This window comes from Fistularia commersonii, chromosome 1 (genome assembly GCF_037954325.1).
Source record: "Fistularia commersonii isolate RoL2024-O1a breed Wild chromosome 1, RoL_Fcom_v1.0, whole genome shotgun sequence".
NCBI lineage: Eukaryota > Metazoa > Chordata > Actinopteri > Syngnathiformes > Fistulariidae > Fistularia > Fistularia commersonii.
In genome coordinates, this window is record NC_141284.1 from 29,062,628 (window position 1) to 29,080,757 (window position 18,130).

The 18,130-nt window shown below is 42.9% G+C and overlaps 1 protein-coding gene across 1 annotated transcript in view; it reads right to left on the reverse strand.

Moving 5' to 3' along the window:
* Positions 1 to 1,183: 1,183 nt before the first annotated feature.
* Positions 1,184 to 18,130, reverse strand: part of galnt16 (UDP-N-acetyl-alpha-D-galactosamine:polypeptide N-acetylgalactosaminyltransferase 16) — a 30,435-nt gene continuing 13,488 nt past the window's right edge. The window contains exons 7-15 of the mRNA XM_086159306.1: positions 12,050 to 12,137; positions 11,377 to 11,461; positions 10,791 to 10,894; positions 9,754 to 9,880; positions 8,984 to 9,076; positions 7,777 to 7,860; positions 6,888 to 7,014; positions 6,018 to 6,134; positions 1,184 to 2,031 (exon numbers count right to left, since the gene is read on the reverse strand). Of these exons, the coding sequence (XP_086015432.1) occupies positions 1,888 to 2,031; positions 6,018 to 6,134; positions 6,888 to 7,014; positions 7,777 to 7,860; positions 8,984 to 9,076; positions 9,754 to 9,880; positions 10,791 to 10,894; positions 11,377 to 11,461; positions 12,050 to 12,137 (969 nt within the window). The 3' untranslated portion in view covers positions 1,184 to 1,887. The remainder of the gene's footprint in view (positions 2,032 to 6,017; positions 6,135 to 6,887; positions 7,015 to 7,776; positions 7,861 to 8,983; positions 9,077 to 9,753; positions 9,881 to 10,790; positions 10,895 to 11,376; positions 11,462 to 12,049; positions 12,138 to 18,130) is intronic.

Sequence of the window (18,130 nt, forward strand, 5' to 3'; positions counted from 1 at the left end):
ATAAATACTGCTGAAACAAGCCGCCACCGAGGTAACCACTGAGGTTGCACTTCGAGCGCAGGATTTCTTGTCGTCATTTGTCGTACCGGCACTGCGGTGTCAAAGCGCCTCAAACACGTTTCTCTTCCCGGGAAAGTTTATCGTCACCTTGAGCGCTTAATCACATGAAACACCAAGCAAGCCGTCTCTCAGGCCGCCAAGGTCACGCCAAAGTCATGGAACGTCGCAGGCGGCCCATTGAATCCGTGCGGATCTTCTGCGCCCTTGTGGACAAAGTCTGTAAGTTCTGTAAAGCGAGCAGGGCCTCGCTCAGTCACGCACCTGCACGCCGTTCCCTTGGACTTGAACGGCGTGCGTTTCATTTGGGAAACACGTGCCGTCACGGGCTCGGCATTAAAGAGGCTGTCGATCACATTATCGTTTTTCGGTCCGAACCCGTTACGTTCTGTCCGTTTGTAAAGAACATTGAAGGTGATTTCAAAATAAAGTCTCTCGAACGTGAGCTGAGTCACAACCAGCACTGCAGTTGAAGGACGACTTCTTTTTTTAACTGTTCAATTTCTGCATTCAGTTTACAGCTTTCTTTTCCTTATCGTATGAAATCAATGAAGGAATCGTTTATCGCGTAGGATACGATGTTTTAGACCCGTTTGGAATGGATTCATCACGTCCTGTCGCCAATTTGTTGATCAATTAATGATGAACTCGACTCTTAATCTCACGTAGATTTGATTTGGTATGCTTCCCGTTTAGACTTTCATAGCTAAAAAGCATTTTTATGTTTCTTTTTTACTACCTTATTCATCTCGTTTTGTTTTAAATTGCGGATGTGAAGAATAAGTGTCAGACTAATACCTTTCTGAAAAGCACTTCTCAAACACTGACATTATATGTGTGTCCTGTTCCAGCAGAGGGTCAGCAGTGACAGATGTTTATGATTATTTTAAATGAATTTGCTTAAACTCTTAGTTGTGTTACTAGTTATTTTATTTAGTCCATGTCTTATCAGGGTACTGAGTTACAAGATAATTTAGAAAGCATTCATACAAGTTTTTCTGCCACGGTATTGTCTTACTGTATGGTAAATATCTGGTGTGACCAATGTTATTTTTATTCTTATTAATAAGCGATTCATTATCAAAACCAAGATGGACAAAAAGAAAACACCGTTTCAATGAAGGAATGTCTTTCCTACTCGTTTTTTTTTTTTTTTATTATTTTCCAAACAACATCGAGAGCACTTTACACGAAAAACAAGCCAATACCTGCTTCCAATATTTACACAAAACTTTGTCAAAAGAGTGAGAGAGAGAGACGGACAAAGAGAGAGAGAGAAAAATAAACCAAACATTCTTTGGGTCCGACCATGCAAAACAATAAATAATGTTCCTGACGGTGCCTTGCATGGTGGTGTTGTTTTTTTTTCCTTAAAAAACAGCTCAGACTGGAGTTAAATAAAGCTGTGCCGGCCTCGGAGGCGCCTCCGCCCGCAATCACACTTTTGCTACATCGCAATCTGCGGTCGTTTTTACCTCGAGTCCATCTCTTCCCGTTTTTATGCAATACCGTTAACAGGGTTAAACACGGAGGTTTGGAAAAAAAAAATTAAAATAACATTATTAAAAAACTACTTGTGCAGCAGTTTTCAGTGAAAAGCTTAGGATACATGGAACTGCAGCGTCCCTCCCAGACAAAGCACTGTACACACTCGGCACGTCCTCAAGATAACCTCCGCTTTTGTTTGCTTATTTTCCAGCCTCGATTTGTCGCTGACCGTCGGCACCGCCGGCAGGAAGTCTGGCTCTCGGCCCCCGCGCCCCCCCGAGTCCATCCCCCTGCCCCTGCCCCGTTCTCCTGCCCCCGTCCCCTTCCCCGCCCCCTCCTGGCTCAAGTGATCACCTGAGGCTCCCAGGTTTGACTGGCCAGCTGGGGGCGACACTGGGCCACGACCGGCGGCCCGGCCGGCGTCTGGATGTCCAGGCACAGGCCGCTGACCATGTGTTGCAGAGCCGGCCCTTTGGGTTTCCATTTCTGTGGAGAGACCAGAGGAGAGCAGAGGTGGACGCTCGGGAGGCAACAACACCAGGTCAGCCATGATCCGGAAAGACACGCCAGTTTTATGTCAAAGAAAGGTGTGTCGGCCCTGGCCGCCGTTTTTGCATTCATTCATTATCCATCGTTATCCAGCTACCCGTCGCAGCTGTCGATCGTAGCGCCACATAAAGACACAAAATCACATTGATTCTCTCATCCACACATCTGGACAATTTCCCCTATTTTGAATGAACCCTCTGTTTTGTTTTGTTTTTGATTTATTGTGAGTTTACCTCCTTAAACCCCTGAAAAGTTGCAGCTACTTGTTTTATTCCCCAAAATTTTTCATCTGACATCAAATAAAAGTGACGTTTTAAAATACCCAACGATCCATCTTCTTCTGCCGCTGAGCAATGCCGTTCTGGAGCTGCGAAACACTTCTTCTTCTTTGGTCTTTTCCCTTCAGGTGTCGCCACAGTGAGTCCACTTTCTCCATCTCACCCTATTCTCTGGATCCTCCGCTGTCACACCAACTAACTTCATATCTTCTCTCACGACGTCCATAACTCTTCTCTTTGGTCTTCCTCCAGACCTCTTGCCTGGCAGCTCCAATTCCAGCATCCGTCTACCAATATCTTCTCTATCCCTCCTCTGTCCATGACCCAACCATCTCCGTCTGGCTTCTCTGACCTTCTCTCCAAAACATCGAACATGTGCTGGTCCTCTGATGGACTCATTCCTGATCCTCTCCATCCTGGTCACTCCCAAAGAGAACCTCAACATCTTCATCTCTGCAACCTCTAGTTCTGCCTGCTGTCTTTTGGTCATTGGAACAGTTTCTAGTCCAAACATCATCGCTGGTCTCACCACTGTCTTGTCCACCTTTCCTTTTATTCTGGCTGATAGTCTTCTATCTCTTGGTACCCCTGACACTTTTCTCCACCCATTCCAACCTGCTAGAACCGTCTCTTCACCTCTTTTCCACACTCTCCTAAGCTCTGGACTGTTGACCCCAAGTACCTGAAATCCTCCAGCTTCTTGATCTCCACTCCCTGTAGCCTCACCGTTCCACCCGAGTTCCTCTCATTCACACACATCTATTCCGTCTTGCTGCGACTAACTTTCATTCCTCTCCTTTCCAGAGCATACCTCCACCTCTCTAGATGTTCCTCCACCTGTTGTCTGCTCTCACTACAGATCACAATGTCATCCGCAAACATCATGGTCCATGGGGATTCCTGTCTAACCTCATCTGTCAGCCTATCCATCACCATTGCGAACAATATCCAATATCGGATTCCTCACCGTCTAATTTCTTAAAAAAACAGGGTCGGCTGCAGGTTTGGAGCAGAGATTTGAGAGTGAAAGTGTTTTTCCACTGGCTGTACAGAAACACTCGCTGTCAGAGGCTGGTTTATCATACGTGCGTCTGATTGCTGGGGACGGGTTCTCAGAGCCGTACGGAGGCTAATCGACGCGGGCCGGGTGTGTGAACATACGTGGTGGGGATGCAGGCGTGGGATGGGGGTTATTCCACAAACCACTGGAAGAGGAAGAGTCCGGCCGACTCATTCAAGCGCTCACTCGTCCTGCAAACATTCATGTCTGACGAGCCGCTTTGCAGCGGTGTGTTTCCATTGCTGCCGCAACGGCCTGCCATGTGAGGCGGGGAACCATCAACTTCTCACAAGACGGACAAATGTGCCATGATGTCTGTAATCATCAGCGGCGAATGTGCCGTTTTGCAGTATTTCGTGGGCGTCGTCGTTATTGTCGGACGGCGACACGGCGTTTAGACTGTACAAATGAGTGTGCGGTGTAAACAGCCTTGACGTGAGGTTGATGCTACGACCTACGGCATCTAAGAAGCTCCGGAAAGAGATAGGGGATCCATCCTCCTCACACTCACACAAAAATGTGCTCTCTACAAATGTCATTGACAAGAAATAACAAATAACAAATAACCTAAGACACGCCAACATATGGCGACGACTGAAAAACAGCTAACAGTAAGAAACAGATGGCTAATAGCTGCAAACACCCCACTGAACAGGCTGATACCAGGTCAACTGAACAAATCAGAGCTAATATTTGGCCAAAGGGTTTTTAAAATATGTCTCGTGTATTGCAGTTGATTGGATAATGCTAACAGACAGCTAGCATTTCCTCAGCCTGCTGCTCAGCTAATCTCCAGGCAGACTGTATGCTTTGATTTCAAACCGGGAAAAAATATTATCGGTCGTTAAGAAACACCGGCGTGTCCGTGAGATCCGTGTTCCCAGACTTGGCCGGCGATCCCGCCATCTTTTTGTGTTGAGGCAAAGTTCACCTTCTTGGAATTTTATTTTTTTCTCCCTGGGAACTAAAATTTGATATCAACTTTTAGGAAACACCACATACATGGCTCTTCTTTGTATAAAACACCAAAGCAGTGATACCATCATTTAATAACAATCATATTATTAAGGTGGCGCTCTATCGGATGCTAACGTAGCTGATAGCGTCTAGTTAACACCAAGCAACGAGTGTTAGCATGAAACCCCCACACACACATTCAATGCCTGCGTCTTGTTACGTGAAAGGACACAGGAAACTATTTTCTTTCTTTTTCCCCAGGAAACAGGACTTTTCAGGGTCACCGTGGAAGTGGGCTGAACCAGAATCACTGCAGAATCAGTGAATGCTTTTCCCATTTTGTCCACAAGATGGAGTTGTTCCGCTAGCTAACGGCGGCGTAACGCAGCACAAAGGACACATGAACGGTCCAGGTTTGAAATTAAGGATTTCTTTCCAATGAATAATTCAACAGCAATTTAACCCAGAGTAATAAAATATTGCAGATTTATTCAAGTGGGTTTCATCACAGCAACGGGAATAAAAGATATTCATCCCGTATTCCCTTGATACGTAGGGTCGGCGGAAAGTTCACGACGTTAAAACGTTTCAGGGAGTTTCACACCGAGGGCTGAAGTCAGGGGCCGGTTTCCCTCCAGGGGCCGAGAACTGAGCTTCTAAATATGTCCCGCATCTCGCCGATAAGGAGGGTTTTTAAAAGGATGGCGAGGAGCGGGCGGAGAGACGCGCCTGGCAAACGTCCCGCGCGCTCGCGCATATGCTTCGACTTAATACGGGATCTTCGGCGTCATCGGTCAAACATCTGGCCGGCGCGAGAGACGTCTGACATTCACCAGCACCGGGAGGAGATGATGGGAGCAGGGTGGGGTCCGGGGTCACCAGAGGCCTCTTCTAAATCAACCGTTCTCCCGTCGTCTTAAGTTGTATTAAGGGCGTCGGGATGGTTGCCGGCTCCATCCATCGTCGGCTGACGGGGATGCTTCGCGTCTGCGGATTTAAGGCTTTTCTCTCTTTTTTTAGAACCCGTCACATCAAGGAACATTTTGTTCCAGACACAGATTAGCATTTGAAATGTGGTCTTCAAATGACGGACAGCGCGAGACGAAGAACGAAACGGTTTCCCTTTTAACCCCGAGCTGCCGCGGAGGGAAGACTCGCCCCGACATGAGCTGAGGTACGAGTGAAAGGCCTCTGCTGGACCACAAACCTCAAGGTCAGAGGTCAAGGTGAATACCTTCTCTTCACATGAAGGATATAGCATAAAACCCAGAGGTCAAATTAGACCTCAAACGACCATTTAAATCTGCAGATACGCTGATGGGATTTGGCAGGTCAAAGGTCAGCGCGCGACGTCACGTCCATCCCGCTGTCGGACCCGTACGATCCGAGGCACGACCTCGAGGTGACCTTCGGATCCGCGAGGTCTCCGGGACGATCTTATCGGATGCGGCGGCCGATCGAGGGTCCGGACGTCACCGCGCTCGCAAATTCTCACGATTTAAGGGTCAAAGGTCACCCTCATTGCAGCGTCACACCGTACAACAAAACTCTCTTTCGGAGGAACGCGGTCCTCCGAATCCTAATCCGCTTCGACACACTCCCAGTTAACTTCAAGGCGCACGACTTACTTGTCGAGGCTCTTTTGAATTGCAAGGCTCCATCTTGACCTTTGACCCGGCGGTGAAGGCGGTGATGGCCAGGCAAAGGTCCTGCTGTCGGATCAGCGGCTCGATCAGCTCCCAGCGCTGAAACCAACGGACGGATCGCTGTCAGTTTCCTTCTGACGTTCTTTTTCAACCTCTGAGCTTAAAGTCACGAGGACAGAATGATTTTCACGAACGCCGTTGAAAGGTTTGCGCTCGGAAACCAAGCACATCTTGGCCGGGGCGACGTCCTGGAAAGACGGCGATCAGGACGAGTTGTTTCCGGGTTCTTTTTGCGCTATAGATCTCCTTGTCGGAGATGTTTTTCTGTCAACCTCTGGCTCTGTCGCAGATATCAGAATGGGCTACAAAACTCATAATTCCTGTTTTAAATCATTATATATTGCTTGTCTCTTTGTTGAAGTGCATTTATTTCATTTTCTAATATTGTGCTGCAATTGTTTGATGCCATTTTTCTCCAACATTATATATTCTCAATGTAAACGATATATGCATCATATATTCATAATTTACTCCCTGCTTCCTGCCTAAACATCCCTTCTTCATCGTTCATTTTCTACCTCAGCAGGCTTTTCTAGCCTGCAATGTGTGGACTTTCACTGCATGCAAGAGGAGCCAGAGGCAAATCTTCCCCCCGAGGACGGCGATAAATTCAAAATAATCGCCGAATATTTACAACCGGACGTTAAATTTTACGACGTTCCGTCATCGGACATCGGTCAAATTGGAAAAGTAAAAGTTTGCGGTATTTTTTAAGTGGCTAATATTCAACCCGATTTGAGATTCTGGCCCGGGATTCGGCCGCCGGCTGAAAATCCGAGTCGGAGTCCTCACCTGCGACGGGGGCCTGCTGGCGCCGAGGCCCCGGCACTCGGCCAGGCCCAGGCCGTCCCCCCCCCGGGTCTCCAGACACAGGCCTCCCTGTCTGAGCAGGCTGGCCACGGCATCCTGCTCCGGGATCCTGGGGGGACACGGGGGGACGGGGATCGAGCGGAGGTGGAAGCGAGTACAATTGCAGCGAGTACAATTTAAAAAAATAAACAATTTGGGACCCTGGTTGGATGGGCCCTCTTCACAAATGACGGGCAAGCAGAGAAAGAAAATAAACAATATTTTAATTTATCTTCCCAATAATTCTGTGTATGTTCTGTTTCTTCTGTTTTTTTACTTGTGAAGCGTCTTTGAGTGTCATGAAAAGCGCTATAAAAATCCCATGTATTATTATTATTATTATTATTATTATTAATATTTTCTTTTTTTTAAAGACAAAAAAAACATGAATTCTTAACAATTCCCAAAACAAAAAAAAAGTGACGTGTAAATCATTTATTTGTTCATTTTAAAGAAGAAGTCTACAAGTCTAGAAATGTGTAAAAATAAAAGAAAGAAAAAAAATCACAAAACAAATGACATTAAATCTGCTCGAAATGCTGAAAATAACGATTTTATGCGTATTAATTGGCAGCGGATAAACTGGGCCGCCGGAGGAGACGACTGACGGGATGGAAAAAGAGGTAAAATCTTGTATTTGCAAGTGTTATTTGCAGTCCCTATGTCCTCTATTGTAAGTCGCTTTGGATAAAAGCGTCTTTGGAAAAGCGTCTGCCAAATGTAATGTAATGTAAGGTAAAATGAATAAAATGTCACAGAAAGGCTGAAAGCTATTTTACAGAAGCACGGTGAAGCCAGATGCGTCACTGGGCTCGTCAGGACGCGTCCGTACCTCAGCTCGGGGTAAACGTTCTCCATGTACCAGCGGAAAGGTCTGCAGTTCAGCTTCCGCCGCAGCGTCACTCGGTCCGCGATGCTGCCGGGAAGAAGGTGACTCACTTCAACTGAACTTCAACTCCTCAAGACCACCGTGATCAACACAAGTGGGTTGCCTTCGCCCGACAGTCTCAAACACACACACACACACACACACACACACACACACACACACACACATACACACAGAGTCTCACACACAGTAAAATGTTATTGAGAATGTGTGGAAAGTTGTGAAGTATTTCCCCGAATTTCTCTTTGATATGTTTGATGTATTTTTACTTTTTTGATGTGATACTTTTGTCCTTTTAGTTTTATTTTGAAATTTCACTTTATGTCTTTTGCTTGTCACTCATCGTGTCACTGTGAAATATTAATATCAGAACTATTTAAAAGAGTAAGAGATTTTTGTTTTTTTCATTTTCATCAATAAAGCTATTTGATCTCATTTCCCATGTTTTTAATTTATTTCTGCAATTAGAAAACCTTATTTTATACCCAGATTGCAGTGCCATGCAGTTTGTTTGTTTGTTTGTTTGTTTGTTTAGAAGTTTATTAGGACAGTGTACAAATACATTAAGCACAGAGGCAGGGATGTTTGTACCAGATTATAGCTCATAGCTAATTTCCATCTGTAGTCCTGGACAATACAAATATAAAACTGTATAAAATAGACAATATATATAAAATATACAGATAGGCAATAAAATAACTATACAATATATAAACAGGCAATTAATCTTACAGGCAATTAATCTTAATCTAACCTTTGATTAATCCTGATGATTCCTAAATTATCAGTTCTGTTGGTGTATTTCTACCTGTATTTAATTCTTTTTCATTTTAAAGATTGTATCAAATCCCTTTTTTTTTTATATTTCAATTCTTAAATCTAATCTATTCTTGGACATATGACTCTCTTATTAATCGATCAATCAAATTTCTAGATCTATTTGGAGCTGGGCATGTCTTTTAAAAATCATGATCATTGAAATGATTCTTCCTTGCGGTTCTGAGGTTTGGACTCGTTGAAAAGACCGGCGACCTTCATTTTGTCAAGGTTATTGCAGTTTGTACGGATGAAAACAGCAGCGTCGCCGGCCTCACCAGCCTGAGCTCTGCATTAGGAGGCGGCAACGTGCAGGACGAGGAGACCAACCCACCTGCCGAAGGCCTTGCCCTGCGCTGACGGACGCGCAGAGTAATAATACTGTTTATACTCGTCCATCCACACCTCTGCAGCCCGCCGGGTGTTCCTGCACACACACACACACACACACACACACACACACATGCAGTAAAATTCAAAACGTTGAAAAAAAATGTTGCTGACCTGTGAGGTTTGATAGCAGAGGAAAAGATATGGAATCATCGCAAATATAAATAATTCATCTTTTAGAGAACATGAAAGATTTAAGGTGCGCATGAATATTAAATGAAACCTAAAGGGGAAATAAAGGACAAAATGAGAAGCTGAGTGGGAATTTTAAAGCTGAGAAGCTTCTTGGAGGAGGTTCTCATTAAAACAAATATCCACCATCACTGGACTTTAACTGAAGATGGAATTCTAAATATTTATCGGAGAAAAAATAAGAGGAAGAATAAATCAAGCACATTTTGATGTTTTCTCTCCGCTGTTTTTTTTAAAATAAATGCTTTATTTTTCTTTTCCCGGCAAAGTATTTTTATATGTAATTCATCCGGTGTCAGCAAGTTATACAAAGATCTGCAGACATTTTTGTTTTCCTCTTTCCAAAAGTTTAATCCAGTGCTCTTTTATTTCCTCCATGGAAGAAACGTCTTCAGCCATTTTCTTTGGCTTTTAACTTTTTTTTTTTCTTTCAACATCAAGCCGACCTACCGATTAAATAAAATAAAATAAAAAATCAGATTTGAGAGCATCTGTTTCAAAGAGGGAAACCAACCCACTCACTTTATGTAGGTGAGAGCGTTGCCTTCTGGGAAATCATAGGGATGCCGTTTCCTGAACACATGACCCACCCGGCTGCAGGGCAGGATCTCCAGGCTGCCCCCGCACATCCACACCCGGAATGACAGCTCTGCGCAAAACACACACACACACACACACACACACACACACACACACACACACACACACACGCACACACCCCAGATGACCAAAGTTACAATCTCACAACAATATCACAACAATAGCACTTGCAACTTGCAAAATACATATTTTATTGCCTGTTTATATATTGTATAGTTATTTTATTGCCTATCTGTATATTTTATATATATTGTCTATTTTATACAGTTTTATATTTGTATTGTCCAGGACTACAGATGAGCAATAATCTGGTATAAACATCTCTGCCTCTGTGCTTAATGTATTTGTACACTGTCCTAATAAACTTCTAAACAAACAAACACACACACACACACACATACACACGCACATGCATGTTGTTCAGCCTTGTCTCCATACCTGCCCTTCACCTGAAGCTTTTCTCTCATGACTTTGGCACGAGGCCTCCCTTTGCCTTCAGCAGCGGCTCAGATCGATTTCCGCCCGAGACGGTCGTCCCAAATAAATTCATCACGTATCGATTGAGCATTTTCAATAACAGTGTCCGACGCCGCGATCGATTCCTTTCTGTTTTCATCGGACATCTCTGTGATAGAAATGATCCCAAACAGGTGGGAGTTTCTGCGTAAGCGTCGTCTTCCTCGCCCGCTGAAAAGTGTTTTTTAATCGTCTTCCGGTTTCGGGGTTAGATAAATGGTGAAACGTCTGAGCTACGGCTGCCGACAGCAAGTAATTAACAACTAAATGAAAATAAAGCTAAGCTGTATGTGTTTTAGCGAACGCTCTGCAGAGATAAAGGGCCTTTTAAAAACAATATATATATTTGGCTCTTAGGTGAAGTGCGCTGACGACCGATCGTGACCTTCCGGAGCAGGAAAAAAAATGGAAGTGCGGCGGCGTCGGACCGGCGTCGGGCTCACCGAAGTTCTCGCCGCCCCAGATGTCCATGTGGGTGTCGTACTGGCCCAGGTGGTTGAACCAGTTCTTGTCCATGACGAAGATCCCGCCGGCGATGACGGGAGTCCTGCAGAGCCCAAGCACTCGATTTCACCCAAAATCTCCAAATCACAGCGTCCGCGGTCCAAATGCACCGGGAGCTGATCTCTCGTCTCTGATCCGGGAACAGAACGGACCCCCGGACCGGGCGGTCCTGGGGATCCGGACCCGAACGCATGCTGTCTAAAAGTAGTTCGTGTCGTCAATCAGATCGTCGTGTTGCCTCGACCTGAGAAGTCGGGTTTACCGGCCAAATCCGGATGTGTGAACTTGCTTCAACTTTGTTCCTCACCGCCGGTTTACTAGCTTTTGTTGCCTAAATCCAACTCCTGGGAAAGTGACCCGGACCAAACCCGGGTCCGAAAAGCCGACCTCAGCGGAACCAGCCGGTTCTCCCAAAGGCGGCGGCTGAAAATGCGACGCCGGAACTCTCCAGTGCGGATTTGTTTTGAACTTTTGTTCGTAGAAAAAGGACAGGCTTGCGAGCCGGAGAAAGACTTGTTGTTTTACCTGATGGGCTGCGTCGGGTCGCTGCGGGCCATTTTCTGCTCGATGGGAATCTGCTCCCATTTAAAATGGAGACTCCAGTCGAACCCTGCCGGGGGAGGAGGTCACACCAAACTGTTAGATTCATCACCCATCCGTCAAGCCGCGGGTCGGGACGACGGACAAACGGAGGAGATCCAAATCTGCACGCTCAGATTGATCAAAGAGTCACTCAGGAAAATCTTTTTAGAAATCAGTCCCCGAAAAATGATGTAAAAATAATGAATGAATAAATATGTTTTGAAAATAATATAATGATAATCATCATCATTTTTGATTGCTTTACTACTGGTTATAATAATAATAATAATGATAATGATAATAATAATAACAAAATAATAATAATAACAATAATAATAATAATAACAACGAAATAATAATAACAACACTATTAATAATAATATTATTATTATTAATAATAACAATGATAATAACAATAATAATAATAATAATGATGATAATAATAACAATAAGAAAATAATAATAACAGCAACAATAATGATAATAATAATAATGATTCCCACTTTAACTGCTGTGATTCATATTGAGTTTTTTCACCCCTAATATTTATATAAATATAAACAAAGGCTGTGTTTGTGTGTTAGCAGCAGTTAGCGTGTCAGACGTGCTCTCTCACCTCCCCTCAGGTCGGCCGAGGCGGCCAGGTAGGCGAAGTTGTCCAGGCTGATGACGTCGATGATGGGGCTGACCACCCGGGTGTGATCCTACGAGCGAGGAGACGAGAAACAGAGGAAAAATATGAGAAAAAAAGCATCCCGATATCAATGAATCGATCGGCCCTTGAACCTGCGACCGGCTGGGATCTGCTCAGTGTCCGATAAAGAGGTCAAGTGTCGGTGAAGAACGTTGTACGTCTTCTATGTGGCTCTGCTTCCAGAGCAGCGTGTGATTGACAGCTTGGCCGGGAGCCGAGGGAGACCCGTTCGCTGACGCTCATAATGAGGAGTTTTGGGTCCGCCGCCCAATAATTACTACTTTTAATGATGTGAAAAGACGTCTCTCAGCCTCCCTCATAGACACGTCTGGATTAGTCCAATTATTGTCAAGGACGGGAATAAAAATACAGTCCCGGTTTGACGTTGACAAAGGGGGGAGGAAAAAAATCCCTGTATGCACTGCCTCTCATCACGGCAAATAAATAGATACTTACACTTAAGAGCTTTTCACAGTCAAGACGGCATAAAAATTCAAAGTATTACAAATAACAAATAAATAAATGCAACAGTTTCTCCCCGTCAAAAGGGCGTAGAAATTCAAAATATTAAAAATAATCAAATAAACACAATGAATAAATGTAACAGTTTTTTCCCCGGTGAGGAGAACATAAAAATTCAAAATATTAAAAATAAATCAATAAATAAAGAACTAACAGTTTTTCCCTGTCAAGACGGCATAAAAATTCAAAATATAAAATAATTAATAAATAAATGTAACAGTTTTTCCCCGTCAAAAGGGCATAAAAATTCAAAATATTAAAAATAACCAAATAAACACAATAAATAAATGCAACAGTTTTTTCCCCGGTGAGGAGAACATAAAAATTCAAAATATCAAAAATAAATCAATAAATAAAGAAATAACAGTTTTTCCCCGTCAAGACGGCATAAAAATTCAAAATATAAAATAAATTAATAAATAAATGTAACAGTTCATCTCCATCAAAAGGGCGTAAAAATTCAAAATATTAAAAATAACTAAATAAATACAATAAATAAATGTAACAGTTTTTTCCCCAGTGAGAAGAACATAAATATTCAAAATATTAAAAATAAATCAATAAATAAAGAAATAACAGTTTTTCCCCGTCAAGACGGCATAAAGATTCAAAATATAAAATAAATAGATAAATAAATGTAACAGTTTTTCCCCGTCAAAAGGGCATAAAAATTCAAAATATTAAAAATAACCAAATAAACACAATAAATAAATGAAACAGTTTTTTTTTCCCCAGTGAGGAGAACATAAAAATTCAAAATATTAAAACTAAATCAGTAAATAAAGAAATAACAGTTTTTCCCCGTCAAGACGGCATAAAAATTCAAAATATTAAAAATAACCAAATAAACACAATAAATAAATGTAACAGTTTTTTCCCCAGTGAGGAGAACATAAAAATTCAAAATATTAAAAATAAATCAGTAACTAAAGAAATAACAGTTTTTCCCCATTGAAAATTCAAAATATAAAATATATAATAAATAAATAAATTCAATAAAGTCAGGTTGAAGGCTGAGAGTCATACCCTTTGAATTCAGAGTAAAACTGTGCATAGAAAAGTATTCTGTATGAGTTTAGATATACAGTATGTATGTATGTACAGTTTGTACATACATATATATATGTATATATATATATATAGATATACATATATATATAAAAGCAATCCCAGACATGGGCTGGTTGGCATTAGTGAACAATATAAATAAGAGTCCAACCTATGAATTTTTGCATTTTTTTCCAATGTGGGTAAATGGCCCCCCCAGCCTCCCCTTGTCTCCCACCAGGAGGCGGCAACATGTACGGCTTCCAGACTGTCGAAGCGTTTTTCATACCGCCCTTTTTACAGCTTCTTAGATAATTGACACTTAATTTTGGGCTCCACTAAAATTTACAGGCTCCTCGTAACACACTGGTTAAATGGAGAAAAAAAAAGAAATAACCAGACAATTTGCGGGTTATGTAAAAGGACGAGGGGCGTCAGCAGCGCCTCCTTGGATCCATCGCCTCTTTCCAAACCCAAGGGATGCTATCGAACGCTGACAGAGCTTTTGTGTGTCTGCATCTGGAATGACGTACCTGTGTGTGTGTGTGTGTGTGTGTGTGTGTGTAGAGGAGTGTGTGCATGCAGAAATGATCCAAAGCTCTGTTTCCAATTTAGAAGTGGGACCTGCTTTATTTTCAGAGATGCTGCGAGTGTCTAGAGAAAGATTGGAGGGAGGTTGGGGTTTGGGGTGGTGGTGTGTGTGTGTGTGTGTGTGTGTGTGTGTGTGTGTGTGTGTGGGTGTGTGTGTGTGTGTGGAGGGGGGGCTCGGCGGCTCTCAGTGTTGGCGGTGCGGAGCCTTCATGAGTCGGTTGCTACCTGGTGCCGCCATTGGTTATGGATTGACGGTCGTATTTGAAGTGAGTCTGATAAAGGATTTCTTTATTTCTTTAGCTGCCGTCCTGACCGGAAAGGGCCGGCACTGGGTGAGTTCTTTACAATCTAAGACTCTTTTTTATTTTCATCTAAAGCGGTTTAAAAGAAGGCGAGGGTGACAAACATGAACACTTGACCTTTGGCTGCTTCTAACTGGCACATTTGTGATTAAGAATCCCACAATTACGACACACGTGAACAAATATCAGGTCACATATCTGTGATAATTCAGTCATTATGGGTGCTGTCAGCGCTTAGACCAGGGTGTCAAACTCATTTTAGCTCAGGGGCAACACAGAGGAAAATCTATTCTAAGTTGGGCCGGATGGGTAAAATCATTACATATGAACCATTGTTACGTACCTATTGTTCAATTCACTCCTCGAACCTGGTATTTTTTAGCTTTGTGAGCCGCATTAAACCTGTTTATTGTCCTAATCTGGCCCACGGGCCTTGAGTTTAACACCCCTGGCTTGGATGCCTCTCCATGTTCTCTCCTCTGGGTCGTCTTTAGTTTCTTTGTCTAAAAAAATACAGTAGATGAGTTTAAGGACGGAGGACGTCTCTGTGATTGACAGGTGCCGGTCCGGGATAAGCCCCGCCCCCTCGGCCGCTGGCCGCTCTGATTGGCTGTTTGACCCGCCAGTAGGACGATGCATGATGGTCCTGAGAGAAGAACGCTTTACTTTGCATCCGCGGCGTCACGTGCAGCGAAGCCACGAAGTCCAGACCTCCAAAATACAAGCATTACAGATTGAGGAACACGCTAAGATGGTTTGGGACGCATCACAAATGACAACATGTGAACTGAAACAGGGAACTTATAACAAATGAGAACTAAAATAAAACCGCTGAAAAGGCTTTCGAGTCCCTGATGAACCTGCAGAATCATCCGGAAACATTTCTCATTCAAAAAGAAAGTGCAATCAGAGTGTTTTCATAACAATCAAATGAATTCTCCTTGAGAGAAAATGATCTCATATAAAAAATTTTAACGAGTTATTATCAGCTTTATCAAGCTGTGGCTTCAACCTCACCAGAAATGAACAAAGCCCAGGAAAAATGTCCACACACACACACACACACACACACACACACACACACACACACACAGAACCCATACATAGGAACATATTTGGAGTTTCTTTTATACCAGCAAGAGACAGCGGATAGAAAAATATGCTTTCAGTTTTGACCCTCAGTTCAACTTTTTCTTGAAAATGTAGCTCCTCCTGCTGTTTGTTCTTTAAGGAGATAACAAGAAAAAGAAGAGGATAATTCCTTTTTTTACTTGCTCTCATCACGCGTACTTTATAAAACTGAAAATGATTTTAAATAAGGTCTTACCTTTATTTGTATTAATAGTCCAGTCGCCTATGCCCTCCAAGAAAAGCCTTATTACTATGTTGAAAAGTCCTCCTTTCACTTTATTTATCTTATTTATTTTAAGCTATATTACTTATAGAAGACCAGCAGTAACAAGTACCTGCCATCTCACTCACGCCTCCTTCAGGTGAGGCAGAGAATGTCCTGCCTCACCTGAAGACTTTTCTCTGTTTATTGTCTGATAAGCCAAAAGACACAAAGTCACTTTCGTCCGTGAAAGAGATTTAACGCGTCGTCGAGTAAATTATATGTACATTTTGAAAGATATTTAAATGACAGCGTGAGGACTGAGCTCCACTTCCTCGGTGTCTGGCTGGAATATGAGATTAGCTGTCCTGCTACATTACGTGGCCTTTTCAAACAAACAGCACATTTTCTCTGTGCTCCACACACACACACACACACACACACACACACACGTGTGCAGCTATTCTCTGACCGCCTCTGACAGTGTGCACGTCGCTGCCTCTCAGCCAGCCCACGCCACCGGGGGAAGCCGGCGTTCAGAGACATTTACGGTTTTGTATTGTTGATGCTTTTACAGCACAAAGCCAGACTGAGATTTGTCCGAATAAAATAGGGGAAGTCGCATATTTCCTGAAGCGCCGCTATTAAGAAATATAAATGGTTGCCTGGCAACACAAATGATAATGTATAATGTGCAGTTTGGACTTGGTAAGTAAGCATTAAACACTTAAATAGCCTCCAGGGTGCCAAGGGACGTCAGTGATGATGCGGACTCAGCCTTCTGGATGCTAACAGTGAGAGAAACGTCCTCCTGTCTGCTCTGCAGGAATGGCAGGATTTAACAAGAAGCAAATAGTTTCTTTCAGGACACGAGCGCACTTTAGAAATGAAAAAAATGACATTTAAAGCCTTTGATTAGAGGCATCTGCTGATGTTTGGGAGAATCTGCGTCGGAGCGTCGCCCACTTGGCGGCCATTCGCGCTAAATGAATAAGCTGCTGAGCTTTGGGTCATGTGACGTCATTGCAACATTTTTAATTTTATTGCACATTCGAATGAAAAGCTCAGATAAATATGGAGCTCATTTATTTAGAATGCAATCGATTGAATTCATATTAAATCGTCGGTTTTAAATCATGCGTCTAAAATTGTTCTTATGGCTCGAATACCAGCTCGAGATCATATTTTGTGTTACTTTTACACATATTTTTTTGCACGAACCTCATTTGCTGCCGATCGTTTAATCCTTAATCACTCCGTTCAATAATGATGTGATGCCAAAACTCTTCAAAAACCAAAAGATGAAGACGCAGTCAGCTCTGGCCTGCCCTCTTTCTCAACGGCGAAAAACACACCAAAATTGAAGGTTCAATAATTATCCGTGATATCCTCCTGGTGCAGATCAGTCAGAGCCTCTTTATTAAAGCCTGGGGGAGAATCAGCATCTTCACGGAGAAATAAAAACAAGGGGAGGAGAAGCAGGGGGCCGGAAAAGCTCCATATTTGCAAATATATATATACATACAGTATATATATATTTATGCTGTACACACACACACACACATACACACACACACACCTTTGCTGGTGCGCTGCACCCCCAAGTCCAGAAAGGCAGGCAGGGAGGAAACAATTTGAAAGTTCAAAAAATTAAAAATAAAATAAAATTAGTTATAAAAATTGAAATTAAAGCCCCTTTTTTTGAAAAGGCCACAAGCAAAACAAAACAAAAACCCCCTTGGATGAATTTAAAAGGAGGAGAAGAAGAAGAGTTGGTGTCTTGGGTCTGGTGCAAAGATTCTTCTGAACAGTGAATTCATGCATATGTGCGTGTGTGTGTGTGTGTGTGTGTGTGTGTGTGTGTGTGTGTGTGTGAAGCGCAGGACACAGCAGGCAGGTGTCCAGTAGATCTGAGAAGAAAGAATCCCCCCCCCCCCCCTACCGGCCCTGCCTGGCATTCCAAAAAAAAAGAAAATTCTTACTTTATTATCATTCCTTTACTTTTCTAAAATCCTGCCTCAAATCATCATTGATTTCTCAAAAAGCCTCTCATCAATATTCATCATGTATTGATTTGGTTTGGTGCATGTGTGTTTCCTGATCAGGTGCCTCCCATTTTGAAGGCAGTATTGATTTTGTCTTCTTTTACACGGGCCATTAATAGATAATGCTTATCTATTCATCAATCGATTTTCAATTAATGATTCA